This window comes from Hordeum vulgare, chromosome 3H (assembly GCF_904849725.1).
Source record: "Hordeum vulgare subsp. vulgare chromosome 3H, MorexV3_pseudomolecules_assembly, whole genome shotgun sequence".
NCBI classification, from domain to species: Eukaryota; Viridiplantae; Streptophyta; class Magnoliopsida; order Poales; family Poaceae; genus Hordeum; species Hordeum vulgare.
The window spans coordinates 541,950,389-541,969,381 of NC_058520.1; the positions used below are offsets into that span (position 1 = coordinate 541,950,389).

An 18,993-nucleotide genomic window follows, 5' to 3' on the forward strand; every position below is an offset into this window, starting at 1 on the left:
AGTATTTCTTAAAGTGTTGTATTTCTTAAAGTGTTGTTCATTTTCTGAACTAAACCAATCAACCGAATCAGCTCTGTGTTTTGCTAATGAGAAAGGAAAGTGCATATGTTGAGTGGAACTGTATTTACAGAAAGGAATGTCAATTTGGCAAGCCAACCCGTAGCCCTAATTTGATATGATAGCGAAGCAGAATATGGTTCTGCTGTAGTAAAGAACTGTAAAATAGAAAATGTAAGGGCAGATGGAATAATAGCAGCGATGCTGCCCTGAGATTATAAACACTCAGCTTGGGTGCTCAAGATTAGGTGGTGATGCTGCCATGCAATGGAGATCACCATGAGCAAGGAATATCATCAAGGTATAAAAGTGGCACACTGGACACTGGATACCCATTTCCGAGGAGAACCGCTGAGGGCATGCGATTGTAAGCTTTAAATGGTCTAGTTTACAAAAGTTGCACTTTGACAGCATATATCAAGAGAATCTCGGAACCAAATTCTAATCTCATGAATATCCAAAAGATGTTTGATATGATGTGCAGTTAAATCCCAACTGAATCATTCCACTACAGCTGAACAAATGAAGCAGGAGAAAAGGAGAGGGTTTCTGAGAAAAAGGAATCGCATCCGGTTCTGCCGTTTAATGCAATGAGCAAATACAGGAATCTGCAATTTTGTGAATAGGTGGTCTCAAGCTTTCTTTAACCATGTCCAATGGTACATGCAGCTGCGATTATAAACCATATGATCGTCATGAAGTAGGATCAGAAACAAAGCTGCAAGATACATAGAAAAACATTAGGCATGGGGTAAATTTGTAAGACACGTAAAACCTGATCTATGTACTATGATAGAGGCTCTTAACACTACTAGATTAGATCAATATAAGAACAAAACTTTGCAGGTTCAATATCATTTTATCCTGTTGTATTTAAGTCGAAGCGATGAAGTGATGTTGCTAAAAAAAACGTAAAGAAGCAAAAGTATTAAAAAAAGTGAAGCAATGATAGATGCCTAGAACTGTCACAGAATAGTTCATGTAAGAGCTGCTAGATTCCAGGTACACGGTTAACAAGTGAAACAACACAACACAGTTGATGACAGCAGGCAGTAATAGGACATGTAGGCTAGGAAGCTACTAATCCTTTAGAGAAGGACGGAGGTAAAAACAAGAAAAGGTTGGTCTGTCTGCCACCATTTCCTTGCAGAATCAGTGCTTCAGGAACATGTTACCACGAAAGATGGCTAGAATCTGACATAACCTAATGGTTTCCCTTTTACTGAATTAGCATATTGATTGTCCACAAAAGTAGACACATGAATCACTTGTTATTCCTAAATCCCGTAAAACCCTTAATTCATTAAGTGGTGAATTCCCAGTGCCATTCTAAAAAGAAGTGTATCTCCTCGAAACAACAACATTAAAATACACATATATCTTTGGGCATGCATAACCAAACTATGCACGTGACTATGCTAGTACAAATTATCTAGTGCTTAGCCACATGCAAGTGACACTTCACCTTAACATGTTTACACCATGGCATTGTGTTTAAACAACTAAATGTTCAAATAGACCTAACATGATTCTGAAAAAAAAAACAGTTCTTGCAGGAACTCCGTACTTTACTGACACAAGTGGCTATAATACTCCTCTGTATCAAAATACAAGACGTAGGCTTAAGCCTAAAAAACTTCTTGTATTTTGATACAGAGGGAGTAGCATACTAGTGAGCTGCTCAAGAAGAGCATTTGTTTGCCTAGTATTACATATATCTTACTCACCATGCCCACTTAAACTGCAATCACACGATTGCACGACGGTAGAAGCTAAGAGAAATTATAGTTAGCCAACGAGTACATTCACGAGTTTGACAAAGCCAATAGGAAGCCCCAGATACCGATCCTGGGCCATGCAAAAGCATGTGACCATATAAGAGTTGACAGCAGACGCATATGAACTAGGTACCATAAAATTAATATTGCATCACCAAATACAGAAATATTGTAGACTCAATAAGAGTGAAATTTTGCATCGCAGCAGCTTAAACCAAAATATCAGGCCAATAATTTGTGGTTCCTAAGCGATTTGGTCCGTGCTTGGTACATATGATTACTAAATATACATAAAAGTCTTCCTGGCTGTTAAGCAAGATACCATAGCATCAAATGACCAAATACAGAATTTCTTAAATTCGTTTAACGCAGTGTCTGTGTCAGTATCCACAATTTTCTGGACCAAGTTCCATCTGCATCTTAAACTGGTGTGATCATAAACTGAGTAGATTGCTGTTTTTCCCATGGAAGGTAGGGTGAGCAACCAGAAGGTAGCAAAAGTTCACGACATGGAAAATCAATACACAAGCACTAAAGCTACAAAAACTTTGAAAGTAGTTGTACACCTGATTGTGTGTCATGTACCTCCTGGGGCTCTTCTTTGAACAAAATCAGTATATACACTGATGGAACTAACATCTATTCAAAGCCATCTGTCCCTACCAGTCTGGCATTGAGGATTAAATCAAAATAACAAACATAACCTAGTATAGGCGCTCTAGTATAAGCATGTCATGGGCAAGATTTACCGAATAGAAAGAGCACAGATGCATGCCTACTGAATTTTATAGCTGTTTGCTAGTTACTACTGTATCGTCACGTAATTACATCAAATTTCCAAGATCTCGGATAGACTTTATCATGTCTTCAAAGGGTAGTGCTTGTCTACTTGATATAGAAACACTTTACTTTATCTCCAAATTGGGGGGGGGGGGGGGGGCGTCCACATCAACCAATTAGCTATGCCACGTTATAGCTTATAAGGGAATCCTCTTTTCTCTGGAAGAATGTGTTCCAGTTTAATATTCTATCATGACACATAATTGTGATCTGAATCCTAGAGGTGACAACATTATACTAACATAATTGTGATCTGAATACCCTTGATCGAGGCAGTCAGGCAGATATGCGCAAGGAAGTGGAAATGTGAAAAGGTAGCCTCTCTATTGTATAGGTATTGAAGTAACCATTGGTGACTACATGGATAACAGAGTTCCATAACGACCTATGGCAACAGCTACAACTATATCACCCTCAGCAGGAGCTGAAGAAGTCAGTTATGTTGTACCTACTTGTGATATACATTAACTTGCTTCAACACAGCATGAATCTGAAGGTTTCAAAGTTTTCCTTGAGTCATTTGACTGACTCACAGGTGAGGAACCAAGACTTCAGAGTAATTATTTAGATAAAAAAAGTTGACAAGGCAGCAACGAATTATGCAACAGATAAATAGCACCAACCAAGATTAATTTGACACGAAGATAGCCAGAGATGGGCCATTTCTATTAGACATTTAAAAAGGAAAGAAATTGCAGAAAGTGGAATTGCAATGAGGCTATGCTGGAATACATGCCAAAGTCCAAAATCCCCAAAAGATTACCTGATGGCAAGAGTTGAACTGAACAAGGATAATGAATGCCCACTCGACCTAGTGGCTGATCACTCATACTCAAATTGCACATCCACATGCACATACTTTCTCATGAGACAAACTATAAATGAGGTGAAGGTTGCTAACATCTTGCGCTCTTCGCGTGTTTTTGCCTCAGAAAGAACACCATGAATGACAAGTTTCTTGAGATTTGGACACCTTTCAATCATTCCAAACACCCAGGGTCCAAAGTGCTCACTTATTACTGTCCAACCAAGTTCCAGAACCGAAACATTCTCCAGTGGTGACAATCCATGCAGTAGTCCATCTCGTAATTCATAACTTAGTGAAAGATGCCTTAGAAGGGGAAATGCAACAGCAACAGTCTCCAAGTCCACAATCTCATCATCATCATCAAACGCAACACCCCAGAAACGTAGCATCCGCAAGTTGCATGCTCTACATATCATATTGTAGAACTTTGGCCAAACTATCATAAAGTTACTCACATCCACAACCTCCAGATGATCGGTACTCTCCCCGATATCCAAATGTGTAACACTCACATCATCAATCTTGAGATGCTTTAGTGTACCCTTCCCAGAGAGCTCAAACAAATCAAGGTTCAAAGCATTCAGGTGCAGGACCTCCAGATTATCTGCATCGAGTATGATCTTGTCCACACCAACTGTTTTTACAAAGATGCTTTTCAAGGTATGGCTTGTCAATTCCATTGTGGACTGCGAATCAGACGTGACAATCTCAAGGACATCAAGTGCCAGTGACTCAATCTTCGGGCAAGCAGCAACTAGAAGGCTCAAATCCAGGGCAGAAATGCTCACGTGCCTCAAATAAAGGGATTTAAGACAAGTGAACCTCTGGTAGCTTGGTTCAACACCGGTGATTGTGTTATGGTCCAAATCCAACACCTCCAGCTTCTGTCTCCCACACTTCTCCAGTATGTTTACATTAGGGTTGGTTTGGATGTTGTAATACAAGCACCGGAGTGTCTCCCTGGTATACATTAGCCATGCAATCACAGGTGCTGCAGAGAACTCATGTGTGTTATCTATATGAATAGAGAGGCACTGCAGTCCCATCGTCTGAAATATAGTCTGTGTGATGATGATCTCAAGTTGACGTGTGGTCATGTCCCGAGGGAAGTCGTCTGAATTGAAGGACAGTGAATGGAGATGCTTCCTGCAGGCCTCCCGCCACTTCCGGCAAACCGCAGAGGAAACCATGACATCTCGTGCAGCACTAAGATGTGCAAGAATGTTGCCAATAACTTCGACCGGGAGATGCTCCATAATTTGCAGCCAAGTGATGCCCAATTTTATCAGCAAAAATGTAATGCAGAACTTGCCCAATCACAGCCAACACACGTGTAGTACTCAACGTAATTCACGGGGCTGCAAACATTTCAGGATGTGCGATCGTCAATAGAAACCCTATGAATCATAAATTTCGATCCAATCACCCTCCTTCCCTGTGAAACAGCAATAGTAGGCAGTGATTAGCGCGGGGCGGATCTAGATGGCACACCCAAAAATTATGGGGGTAAGTGGGGTTTAACAGATCACTGGATGAAAAGATGCTCATACCTCAAACCCAATCGCCAAAGATTGTGGACGCAGTAGAGGTGGCAGGAACTCGATGAGGAAAAACAGGAACGACGACGCCAATGAGAACGGCACTGCGGCGGTAGATTTTAGGGCTTGTTTGATGGACGAAACACGCCCGAGCCTTGTTTGATTGACACCCTGGCCCAGGCAATCCGATCCAGGCTTGGGCACCAGGCGCAGTCTTTCCTCCCCTGATGACCGGATCTTTCGCCTCCTCCCTCCAGAACCGGCAGCCCGCGGGTTCCGCGGCCTCCTCCTCCTCCCACCCGCTGGAATCAGTCGACCGCCGCCCCGCGCGCCGTAATGGATTTGGCGCCGCCGCCGCCCGTGGAAGGGGTCCGCGACCCCAACCAGCGGCAACGGCGGGCTTGGAACTCCCCCGGCGCGGACGAGGGCGACGATCAGCGGGATCTCGGGGCGCGTTCCGCACGCTCCTGGATGCCGCCGCCGGGATCTCGTTGTCCGCGCGATGCGACTGAAGGTGGCCGTAGGGTCTCTTCCTGTTTTTTTTTCCTTCTTCCTATCTCTTTTCCGCTATAGCAAACCGATGGTGTGGCTGTTGATGGAAGCGTATCTCACGGAATTACGTTTGCTCTTTTCCAAAAACGAGTTCCCTTTGCTTCCGTCTTTCACTAGGAACAGGTTATCAGCCAAACAACACGTACGCCCCGGCCAGGTGAAAGTCACGGACTTTTTTCTTTTCTTTTTTGAATGAGGTAAAATATTTGTTTTTCTCATCTATTAAGAAAAAGAGAATTGTCCGGTTATTAATAGAAAACCAGACTTTAAAACGAAACAACCCAACTCATATGACACGACACGACATGAAACACAAAGCTGCAAAGAAGAAAGATATTCGTCAAAGAGTCGCAAGCGTCATCGTCATTATCGGTTGCCTCGAACAAACGACTCCGACTTCATCAGAGAGCTTCATCATCGAAGACACCCCTCAAACAGCAGCACATAAGCAGTGGCGGATCCAGGAATTCAATATTGGGGGTTCAAAAAAAGATAATTAGTTTAGTGTCTTTTACATTGTGTCCCTAACTCGAACTCACTATTCATATTTGTTCTTAATTTTCAAGCATGCTCAAATTTGTCCCTCTACCGTCAAATGCATTTATAGAAATGCCCTTTCATGTTGTTACCGTCGAGTCAAAGGGCTTTGACCGTTTTCTAGGCATTTGCTGAACATTTTTACCATTCTCTCCATGTGTCACTTGCATGTGGAACCCACTGTAAAAAAAAACCGTATCCACCCTCCCACTCACTTACATGTGGGCCACTCGAGAAAAAAAAAAACAAAGACCCCACATGTAAGTGCCTAGTTTTTTTTATTAACCGATTTAGCAATTTTGATAATCAGGAGGGCCCATAGATTAGTCTCAATAATAAGCATAACATTAACAATAGGTAGGATTAGTGCTAATCTAACTAGTGGGGCTAATATGTAATAACCATCGGCATTCAGTCGCTGCACGAGCATATGCCACGACAGAGGGTAGGGGAGCTCTCTTCCGGCGACAAAACGACCGCCGAAATCATCCTACGCGCTCCTCGGCTTGCTCCACGTCGAATGGAAGTGGTACGGCAAGCGAGGACGGCATGACTGTTGGGATTGGTCAAGGCCAACTATGGCGATGGTCAAAGATAGGTGGCAGGGGGCTAGAAAGCACGAGGAAGACGAGATAGAGGTGCATCGATTTCAGCGGGTCGCAGTGAGCAAGCCAGAATGGTCGAAGGAGCTGGGAGGGTGATACGTCTTCAACATATCTATAATTTTTTATTCTTTCATGCTATTATATTATCAATCTTGGATGTTTTATATACATTTACTAGCAACTTTATATCATTTTTTGGGACTAACCTATTAACTTAGCGCTCGGTGCCACTTGCTCTTTTTTGCTTGTTTTTTTACTTTGCAAAATATCAATACCAAACGAAGTACAAATGCCATGAAACTTTTTTGGAGATTTTTTTTTTGGCAAGAAGAGACCCTGGAAGCTTCTGTAGGCCACGAGAGGATGCATGTGGGGCCCACTAGGCACCAGGGCACGCCAGGGGCCTCCTGCATGCCCTGGTAGGTAGTGGAGCCCATGGGAACCGCCTTGACCTACCTCCGACTCTATAAATACTGTAAAATTCCAGAAACCCTAGAGGATTCGACGAAATACTTTTTCTCCCGCCGCAAGTTCGAGAACCACGAGATCCAATCTAGAGGCCTTTTCCGGCACTCTCCCGGAGGGCGCAACGATCACGGAGGGGTTCTTCATGAGGGATCGCTAGAAGAGATCTCTAGAGGCGGGTGAATAGACTACTTGACAAATTAAAACCTAGCCTTTTCCCAATTTTAATTGTGAGCAGATTTTAGCATTTAGAACAAGTCATACACACCCTACACATGCAAGTCTAAGAGTATAGTGATACTCGTGATTTGTATTGGGTTTTTCATGAAGAGGAGCGGGTTATCGCAGCACAAAGTGGGTAAGTATTTCCCTCAGCTATGAAACCAAGGTTTATTGAACCAATAGGAATATCAACCACAACCATCTTCAATGGCTGCACACAAAAGAACAAACAACTTGCACCCAATGCGGGCACGAGAGTTGTCAATCCTCTTGTCTTGTTATTTGCAAGCAAGTGGGGTGTCTATATAATTGTAGATAACAAGATAAAACAAAAAGAAGTAAATGACAGCAAGGTAATGGATGTTTTATTAATATGTTGTGAATAGACCCAGGGTCCATAGCTTTCCGTAATGCCATCTCTCATGGGAAAATAGCATACGGAGGGTAAACAAATTAATGTTGGGCAATTGACAGAAAAGTGGATAGTTATGCGATATTCACGGTAATGATCATGTGTATATAGGCATCACGCCCATAAACAAATAGGCTGACTCCTGCCTGCACCTATTACAATTACTTCACTTGAAGAGCGCTTCTATGGTTGCCTCTCTACGTATTATGCTTATGGCGAACGAAGTAATGCATGGAGTAAGATGACATGATGTAGACAAAATAAACTCAAGCAATATGAATGAACCCCATCGTTTTATCCTCAGTAGCAGCAACACAAAGACGCATCTTGTCCCCTTCTGTCACTGGGATATAAAAAATCGCAAGGTTGAACCTACCACAACACACCTCCCTCACCGAAGAAATATCAAACTAGTTGGCCAAACTATTTCAATAGATCAAAGAGAATTATGAAGTTATCATAATCATGCACATAAGAATCATATAAGTATTCAGAGGTGACTCAAATATTTATCATGGATAATCTAAAAATAAACCCACAATTCATCGGATCCCAACAAATGCACCGCACAAAAGGAATTACATCATATGGATCAAAGCAAAGATGCCATGATCATTGTATTGAAGATCAAAGAGAGAGATTGCCATCTAGGTAGTGACTATGGACCCATAGATCTGTGGTGAACTACTCACACATCATCGCGAGGGCAGCAAGGTTGATGAATAGGTCCTCCGTGATTGATCCCCACTCCGATAGGGTGCGAGGAACGAAGCTCCAGACGGCCTCCCGTCGGAACAGAGACTTGCGGTAGCGTAAAAGTGTTTCGGGACTCCCTCTAGTGTTTTTAGGGTAGGTGAGAATTTATAAGCCAAATAACAAAGTCGGGAGGGCCATGTGGGAGGCACAAGCTATCAGGGCGCGACCCCCCAGGCCGCGCCCTGTTAGCTTGTCGGCCCCTCGTGAGGCCTCCAGTCTTCTTCTGATGCTCGTTGGTCTTCTTTTGGTCCAGAAAAAATCATCAAAAAGTTTCAGGGTAATTGGACCTCGTTTGGTATGGAAAACCTGCAAGGTGAAAAACATGCAGAAAACAAAAACTGACATTAGGCACTGGGGTTAATAGTTTAGTACTAAAAAATAACATAAACTCATAAATAAATACCCAAAAAGCATACTAAAATGATAATATATGAGCATGGAACGATAAAAAATTATAGATACATTGGAGACGCATCAAGCATCCCCCTGCTCGTCCTCAATTAAGTAAATGATAAAAACAGAATTTGTGATGTGACATGCTATCCATTATGTGACCTTATGTATGTATGCTCATTGAGAAACGATGAATTAACAAACATTAACATAGCAACACTTATAGGTATAAGGAGCAAAGCATTAATCTTTCAAAGTATACGATCCTCAAAGATTGTTTTACCCCCATCCATCTTTATTATATTAGCAAGGCATGGCTCCATGTTCACCACATTAATACAAATGTCAAGCATCACGGTGTTCAAGTGAGACAATTGGATCGTACTTTTTCAGTATGCATCAACTTTTTATTCTTCACGCAATACATGAGCGTGAACCATTGGACATAGCATAATGGTGGAATAGAATATGGTGGTAGGTTTCAAAGGGGTAAAAGTGGAGAAGATAGTCTCACATCAACTAGGCATACCAACGAGCTATGGAGATGCCCGTTGATCGATATCGATGCGAGGAGTACGGATTGACATGCAAACGATGCACAAGAGCTATAAGTGTATGAAAGCTCCGCTGAAGCTAAGTGGGGCGTGCATTCAACTTGCTTGCTCATGAATACCTCAGGCATTTGAGGACGCCCGTCATCGGAATATACAAGTCAAGTTTATGAAAAGTGATTCCCACTAGCATAAGAATGATATAACATGAGACTCTCTCTATGAAGAACAAGGTGCCACCTTGAGGTACAAGTGTGGTAAAGGATAGTAGCAAAGTCCCTTCTCTCTTTTCCTCTCATTTTTTGGTGGGCTCATTTGGCCTCCCCGGTTTTTATTTCCTCACTGAGACAATGCTCTAATTTTATGATCATCACGCTTTTATTTACTTATAACTCATCATGAAAACTGATAGGATGATATGACTCTGAATGAATGCCTCTAGCAGTGTACCAGGATGTGCAAAGATCTAGCGTGACATGTATCAAAAACATGATGAACGGTGTCTTTGCCACAAATACTATGTCAGCTCTATATGATCATGCAAAGCATTATGATGATGAATGAACTAGTCATGTGAAGTGATGATGGCATTTGCATGGCAATATATCTCGGAATGGTTATGAAAATGCCATGATGGGTAGGTATGGTGGCTGTTTTGAGGAGGATATGAAAAGGTTTATGTGCAACGAAGCGTGTCATGTCATGGGGTTTGGATGCACCAGCGAAAGTTGCACCTATCCTCAAGGTGAGAACGGGCGATGCACGGTACCGAAGAGGCTAGCAAATATGAGGAGGTGAGAGTGCGTATGTCCATAATGTCAGATTAGTCATGAAGAACTCATATACTTATTCCAAAGTTTTATTATTTTTATCACAAATCAAAGTACTACTCGCCGAGGGAGAGGGTTGGTAGTAATTAACCACCGCGCAACTCCGACTCAAAATAACACACTATTTTCAACGAGGAATAGAGACGCTCACACATCATCACCATGCCTTTTTAATTTTTTTTAGATGAACAAGAAGTTTAAAATCTATGAATATCGACACCTATCTAAATTAATAATAATGCACTCACACCTTTTTCATATAAGCACATCAATATCATTAACCCACAATTTCTCTATATGTGCTACATGATGGTTTTTATCATCATTCATTGGATACTCATTATTTTTTATCTAGTTCTTATGACCCATGCAAATTACCGCCACTATTTGTCCAACACTCAAACAGATATAAGCGAAGAACGAGAGCATAATATTTCTATGAAATCTACATGCCACCATGCTCAAAAAGATATAAGTGAAGTACTACAGCAAGTGCTAAGCTCAAAAGATATAAGTGAAGCACAAAGAGTATTCTATAAAATTGTGTTGATGTGATCTCTCTATTAAATAGTTGTGTCCATCAAACAATGATTGTGGTATACTGAAAGTAGAAGCAAACATAATCAAACGATGCTCCAAGAAAAACTCATATCATGTGACGAATAAAAATATAGCTCCAAGTAACATACACATGGATTGAGACGAAAAGAGGGGATGCCTTTCGGGGCATCCCCAAGCTTAGACGTTTGAGTCTTCCTAGAATATTACTCTGGGATACCTTGGGCATCCCCAATCTTAGGATTTTTCTGCTTCTCAATCCTTTGTCAATCGGGACAATACCCAAAGTTTGAAAAGTTCAATCACATAAAACTCAGCAGAACTTTGTGAGATCCGTTAGTATAAGCAACATATCAAATACTTTCAGGTGTTGTTACATATTGATTCTTATTTTGTTTTAGCATAGGTTACTGTATATTAACTGAAAGGACATGGATGTCGCCTAGAGGGGGGTGAATAGGCGCTTTAAAATAATTAAGGTTTAGGCTTGAACAAATGCGGAATAAAACTAACGTTTAATATGTCAAGCACAAAACCTCAAACAACTAGGCTCACCTATGTGCACAAACAACTAGATATATGACAAGAGACAATATGGCTATCACAAAGTAAAGTACTACCGCCAACTCTAGCGGTACTACCGCTAGGTCCAGCAGTACTACCGCTCGCCACTGAAACAGCCATAACTTTTGCATACGAGCTCCGAATCGAGCAAACCCAAGCTTGTTGGATTCAAGACGACAAGAGCTATCCAAACAGCGACCTAAAAATGCCATGCAGATATGAAAATGCCAATGATATAGAGATGTGAGTCCTCTATGAATGAAGAACCGGCAAAAACTCCAACATCGAAAACATCATAGTAGATGCATATGGACTCCGTTTTCGATGAACTCGAGCTTGTCACGAAGATGACCATAAGCTCTAAAACTCACAAAGAGAAACACCAAACAAGAACCAAGAAGTATGATGCAAGGATGCAAATGGTTTGAGCTCTCAACGAACGATACGATCAAGCTACTCACTTGAGAGTCCCCCTTCATAGTACAACAATCTATCCTAAACAGAAAACCTATCAAGGGCAAACCTATACCTTGCACCTCGTCCTCTTGAGCTAGATGATGATGATCTTGGCTTCCTCAAGATGGGCCACCTTTCTTGATTGCGTTGGCTTGATGAAGACTAGTTGATTGCTCCCCCATACTCACTATGGGTGAGCCACTCTTCAGCATATCTTCACAAGTCCATTGCCACCACAATGGACAGCAAGCTTCAAGCATGATATCTTCGTGCTGATCCACTTGAACTTGCACATCGCAATCTTGATGACGATCACAACTTGACATCATACTTCATGGGTTGTATGAGATCTTCCCTTTGACGCAAGCCCATGGAAACACACCTAACCCCCACATAGAACTCTCACGAAGACCATGGGTTAGTACACAAACACGTAATGGACAATGCTTACCATACCATGGGATCACTTGATCCCTCTTGGTACATCTTGTATGCTTTGTGTGTTGATCATCTTGATTTACTCTTTGTCTGAGATCTTGATCAACCATGTGTCTCTATGACCATTCTTTGGATAACACCTTGAATACCATCTTGGTCATCATATAAACTCCTTGAACCCAACAGATGGACTTCAAGAAGTGCCTATGGACAAATCCTATAAATGTAACTTAAGGCAACCATTAGTCCATAGGAATTGTCATAAATTACCAAAACCACATATGGAGATATATGCTCTAAAATTAACTCCTCCATGGCTTATACCCCCTGATACAATCCATAGCATCATCAAAACAAGCAAACTATACATGCAAAAACAGAATGTGACTAAAACAGAATAGTCTATATTAATGTGTAATGAACCTATACTTATGTAATTCTAAAAATTCTAAAACATTAGGAAGACCTGAGGAATTTGTATAGAAATATTGTGTAAAAATTTAGCTTAAAAGACATTCCAGTAAAATCAGAGAAATTCTGCACTAGGCGTCAAAGTTTCTGTTTTTGCACCGTATCAATTCTACTCATCATGCAAATCATCCCAAAGGGTTTACTTGGCACAAACACTAATTAAAACATAAAAACATAATCATTATAGAGTAAATAATCATGTTATCACACACTAATATAAATAAAAATTAAAAATGAAAGATAACTATTGGGTTGCCTCCCAGCAAGCACTATTGTTTTATGCCCCTAGCTAGGCATATTGCATAGTTTCAAGTGTTCTCATCTTTGACACTCAAACCATAAGTATCTCTCATGATTGATTCATATGGTGGCATAATTATCTTTCTAGGGAAGTGTTTTATTCCTTCTTTAATGGAAAGTTGAACCTTATATTTCCCTCTTTCATGTCAATGATTGCACTTATAGTTCGTAAGAAGGGTCTTCCAAGTATAATTGGACAAGTAGGGTTGCAATAAATATCAAGCACAATGAAATCTACAGGAACATAAGTTTTATTTGCAATTATCAGCACATCATTTATTCTACCCAAGGGTTTCTTGATGGTAGTATCCGCAAGATGCAAGTTTAGGGAACATTCTTCAATATTGGTGAGACCAAGCACATCACATAAAATTTTAAGTATGGTTGAAACGCTAGCACCAAGGTCACACAAAGCATTGCATTCATATTTATTTATCTTAATTTTGATAGTAGGTTTCCACTCATCATGCAACTGTCTAGGAATAGAAACTTCAAGCTCAAGTTTCTCATCATAAACTTTTACCATAGCTTCCACTATATGTTGAGTAAAAGCTTTGTTTTGTTCATAAGAATTGGGTGACATAATAATGGATTGCAGCAAGTAAATGCATTATACTAAGGATTATTTATCATAATTAAAGTCCTTGTAATCCAAAATAGTGGGTACATCACTAGTTAAAGTTTTGACCTCTCCAAACCCACTTTTTTTAATTTTAGCATTAAAATCATCACCCTCCAAGCAAATGGGGCGTTCCTTTACTAGAGTTGACCCATCTTCAGTACCTTTATAGTTAACATTCAAATAAGTAAACAAAGATTCAATAGAAGAAGTACCAATCATTTTAACATCTTCATCATGATTCCGGTAAAAACCAGGTGGAACAGTTTTTCTAGGAATTCCCGCTTAGATTTCAACTTAGCGATTATCTCCTTACTTTCATCAATAGAAAATTAGATAGATTTAATAGTCTCATTAAAATAATTCTTAGGAGGCAAAGCTCTTTTAAGAGCTTCTACATCAAGAACAATCATATCCATGCTCTTAGCCAAAGTATCAACAACATGCAACTTTTCTTCTATCATGGTATTGAAAACTTTTTGAGAATTAATGAATTCCTTTATTGTGTTCTCAAGATCAGATGGTACCCTATTAGAATTTATAGAGGAATTTCTATAAGAATTATCATAACCATTAGGATTATTACCGGGATATGGCCTAGCATTGAAATTACCCCTATATGCATTGTTTTTGAAATTATTTCGCGAGACAAAGCTCACATCAATAGCATCATTATTTTGTTCAATCAAGGTAGACAAGGACATATCATTAGGATCAACATGAGTGTTTTCATTAGCAACCAAGTTCATAAGACAATCCACTTTTTCAAGGGTTTACTAGAGAAGTAACCAAATTATGTTTTGGACATTCTTAGGAGTTCACCATTGGCTATCTTACCATTGCGATTGCATAGGCAGAAAATATACATCTACTACAAGGGTAACTATAATATTGGTCATCTCACCATGTAAAACATCAGACGAAAATCTTTTGTGTGGTGTATAGCAGAAACACATGTCATTTTCAGCTATTACGGGGCAACTTTTTTGCTGATCTCAGACGGAAGAACATATACGTGTTTGTCCACACGGAACAGTAGATTCAACTTTCTAAGAGGACGACGACATCTCTATCCAAGTGCTACGAACATCTCTCTTTTTCTGCAATTGCAGTTAAGGTAGCAACCACCCTGTTTGACATAATATGCCACGGGTTTGGTGAACCTAAAAATTGCTGATTATCTTTGGCGTACCGTTGATTGAATTCTCCTTTTGTCATGATCAATACATGCAATCTTAACTAATTTCTTATTGCCACCATATATATTCTTTAGATATGAAGATTCTTCCTCGGGGACTGTTTGGATACAGAGAATTAAAGTTGGTTTATCCAAAAATAGGTTTTACGAGAATTTTTAGGAAAAGGAGTTTTGGTTAGTTATTCTGTTATGATGAGTTTACACAATTAGGATCAACATGAGTGTTTTTATTAGTTATATTTCAGAGGAGACTAGTGTTTGACAATGGTTATCCAATCTTCATTCGTTATGCTTTCCACTAGAGATGTTTGGGCAAGTTCATTGTTAGCCTTGCCTTCAAAGTGAGCTTTTTTCAAGTTATACCGATACTGCCACAGAGCAGACATGAAAACATGAGTGCATGCTTGTTTTGTTGCATCATCGTGGCGATCCAACTTGAACCTCATGTGTTGAAAATTATGGGAGTATCATTACCAGCAACCTAGTAAGTATGGGATAGAGCAAGATGGTATTACTAATTTCCATAAATAACAATACTTACAGTTAAATGGTTGAGGAAGGTGTTAAACAGGGTTTCGTCTTTGTCATTCTTGTAGAGAAAATCCATGTTAGGAGGATACATACCTTACGGCAACGATTGCCTCTGATACTAACTTGGCTGACTCTATAGCATCACACGGCCTTTTTAAACCCACCTAAGAATGATCTCCATTCTTCCTCCTTTAGATTTAGTTAACTTGTCGAGCATCACCCCCGATGTTTGTTTCCTCTTGCACCTAGGTGCTAGTTCAACAATAAACATGGGAATTGTTAGTGTACGTCAAACTGTGAGACTACATATAAAGAAGAATGCAACTGTAACTTGACTCGATCAAGTACCTTCTTGGTGTTGAAGCTCACAAGGTTCATGTGATCTTGCCAAGTCCTCTTGTGTCAAGAGTGCTTCGGAAGTAGTGTCAGGTGGCAAGGGAGCTTGGGAACTTGCCACAAATAGAGCTATCGAACGAGTAACTCATTCAAATCTTGGTACTGGGGAAGAAGGTGTTGGAACCACAAGGGTTGTCGTTTGCCCAATAGTAATTCGTTCAACCACTGTATACATGCTTATGAGAGATGCCTCTAGTGAAAACTATGGCCCCCGGGTCTACTTTAATCATATTACAAAAAGTAAAAATACCCCATTGCAATGAATTTACTTTAATTTTACTTTATAATTTATCACTCTATCACTATGAGATTTAATCCTTGCTACCAACAAGTACAAGAGGATTGACAACCCTCTTGCCTACGTTGGTTGTAAGTATTTGCTCTTTTGTGTGTAGGTGTTGTCGGCAGTTGTCTGCGTGACTCTCCTATTGGTTCGATAAATCATGGTTCTTAACCGGAGGAAATACTTGCTTTTACTATATTACTTCACCTTTCATCTTCGAGGAAAATCCTAACACATCACAAGTAGCACCGTGTGAACCCCACAACACGTACCTAGGGTTTACACATAGTTTGCTTACATCTAGGGTAATCATGGTGCAGACCATCTCTAAGCCTTGGAGTAAGCGTCAAGTCTTCAAAAACATCCATCTTGTTGTATATGGGCCCGACGAACATGGCCATTGGTAAATTATCATGGGGATCATTGGCTCGGCCCACCTGGGCGGGGGATGACATGGTGAACAACCCTTAGTCTGGAATACCATCAATGGGTCCTGATCTGCGGTGTAGGTTGGGGCACTGGTTGCACTGCAAAGTTATCGTCGTCAAGCCAATTGTCCACCTACAAGTATTCCCAAGCTTCTCCGTCGGCGCCCCCTTGGGATAGCCTGGCTTATTAGGGATGATGGATGATACGTCTCCAACATATCTATAATTTTTGATGGTTCCATGCTATTATCTTGTCAACTTTGGATGTTTTATATGCATGAATATGCTATTTTATATCTTTTTTGGAACTACCTATTAACTCAGTGCCAAGTGCCAGTTTCGGTTTTTTCCGTGTTTTTGACCCTTTTTCAGACGGAGTCCAAATGGAATGAAACTTTACGATGATTTTTTTGGACCAAAAGAGACCCCCGAAGCTTTGGAAGAAGGCCAGAAGAGCCATGAGGGAGTCACAAGCCCTGAGGCCGCCACCACCCCCTAGGCGGCGCCTACCAGGCTTGTGACCTCCTCGTGGGCCCAACCGACGTAATTCCACCGCCATAAATTCCTATAAATTCAGAAACCCCCAAAAAGAAACCTAGATCGGGAGTTCCGCCGCCGCAAGCCTCTGTAGCCACCAAAAACCAATCTGGATCCCGTTCCAGCACCCTGCCGGAGGGGGAATCCATCTCCGGTGGCCATCTTCATCATCCCGGCGATCTCCATGACGAGGAGGGAGTAGTTATCCCTCGGGGCTGAGGGTATGTACTAGTAGCTATGTGTTTGATCTCTCTCTCTCTCTCATGTTCTTGAGATCTCTTGATCTCGATGTACCATGGGCTTTGCTACTATAGTTGGATCTTATGATGTACTTCCCCCTCTCCCTTCTTGTAAGTAATTGAGTTTCCCCTTTGAAATTATCTTATCGGATTGAGTCTTTGAGAACACTTGATGTATGTCTTGCACGTGTCTATCTGCTGTGATCAACCTGCGGGTTTGTGACATTGGGAACCTATGCATATGGGTTGGCACACGTTTGATTAATGTGAGTACTCGATGTATGTTTTGGTGATCAACTTGCGGGTTCGTGACATTGGGAACCTATGCATAGGGGTTGGCACACGTTTTGACTCTGTGGTAGAAACTTTGGGGCACTCTTTGAAGTTCTATGTGGTGGTTGAATAGATGATTCTGAGATTATGTGATGCATATCGTATAATCATGCCCACGGATACTTGAGGTGACAATGGAGTATCTAGGTGACATTAGGGTCTTGGTTGATATGTATCTTAAGGTGTTATTCTAGTACGAAATCTATGATGGATCGAACGGAAAGAATAGCTTCATGTTATTTTACTACGGACTCTTGAATAGATCGATCAGAAAGAATAACTTTGTGGTGGTTTCGTACCTAACAATAATATCTTCGTTTGTTCTCCGCTGTTTGTGACTTTGGAGTGACTCTTTGTTGCATGTTGAGGGCTAGTTATATGATCCAATTATGTTATCATTGTTGAGAGAACTTCACTAGTGAAAGTATGAACCCTAGGTCTTGTTTCCACGCATTGCAATACCGTTCGTGCTCACTTTTGTTACTAGTTACCTTGCTCTTTTTGTAATTTCAGATTACAAAAACCTATATCTACCATCCATATTGCACTTGTATCACCATCTCTTCGCCGAACTAGTGCACCTATACAACTTACCATTGTATTGGGTGTGTTCGGCACACAAGAGACTCTTTGTTATTTGGTTGTAGGGTTGCTTGAGAGAGACCATCTTCATCCTACGCCTCCCGCGGATTGATAAACCTTAGGTCAGCCACTTGAGGGAAAATTGCTAGTGTCCTACAAACCTGTGCGCTTGGAGGCCCAACAACGTCTACAAGGAGAAGGTTGCATAGTAGACATCAAGCTCTTTTCTGGCGCCGTTGCCGGGGAGGTTAGCGCTTGAAGGTATATCTTTAGATCTCGCAATCGAATCTTTTTTTTTCTTGTTCTTTCGCTGAAAACTACAAAAAATGGAATTGAGGATGCCTCATATGCTCCATCTTTTCAATGTCTTTCGTGAGCATGATGGGAAGGAAAATTGTGCTCAAGTGCTGAAAGAAGAATGATATAGAATGCTTGGCATAGAATATGTGAATGATGAGCATGATTGCAATGTTGTTAGCATGAATTCTATGAATACCCATGATGCTAATGATATGCAAAGCCACAAGCTTGGGGATGCTATATTTGATGAAGATGATCTTTTTAGTTCTTCCACTTTGAATGATCAAAATCATTTTGATGAAAACACGCCCCTATCTATGATGATTATTGTGAGGATACTTATGCTTTAAAGAAGAGGGATGATAAAACTTGTCATACTCTCGAGAACCCCTTTGCTAAACCTTGCTTTTTCATTG

At 40.7% G+C, this 18,993-nt stretch overlaps 1 protein-coding gene across 2 annotated transcripts; it reads right to left on the reverse strand.

Annotated features, from left to right (window-relative positions):
- Positions 1-392: 392 nt before the first annotated feature.
- On the reverse strand, positions 393-5,636 carry LOC123444839 (F-box/LRR-repeat protein At1g67190). 2 transcript variants are annotated; one of them, XR_006631032.1, is made up of 3 exons: positions 5,034-5,636; positions 3,439-4,918; positions 393-775 (listed from the first exon to the last, which is right to left on the reverse strand). XR_006631032.1 is itself a non-coding variant. In XM_045121697.1 (2 exons), the coding sequence occupies exon 2, from the start codon at positions 4,737-4,739 to the stop codon at positions 3,498-3,500; it is 1,242 nt and encodes a 413-aa protein (XP_044977632.1). In that variant the 5' UTR covers positions 4,740-4,918; positions 5,034-5,636; the 3' UTR covers positions 3,344-3,497. The 2 variants fall into 2 exon arrangements, 1 of the variants encoding a protein (XP_044977632.1); XM_045121697.1 differs by lacking the exon at positions 393-775 and having other exon boundaries at positions 3,344-4,918.
- Positions 5,637-18,993: the final 13,357 nt, after the last annotated feature.

Coding starts and splice junctions, on each gene's coding strand:
- LOC123444839 (XM_045121697.1), bottom strand. CDS start 4,739: ATGGAGCATCTCCCGGTCGAAGTTATTGGCAACATTCTTGCACATCTT.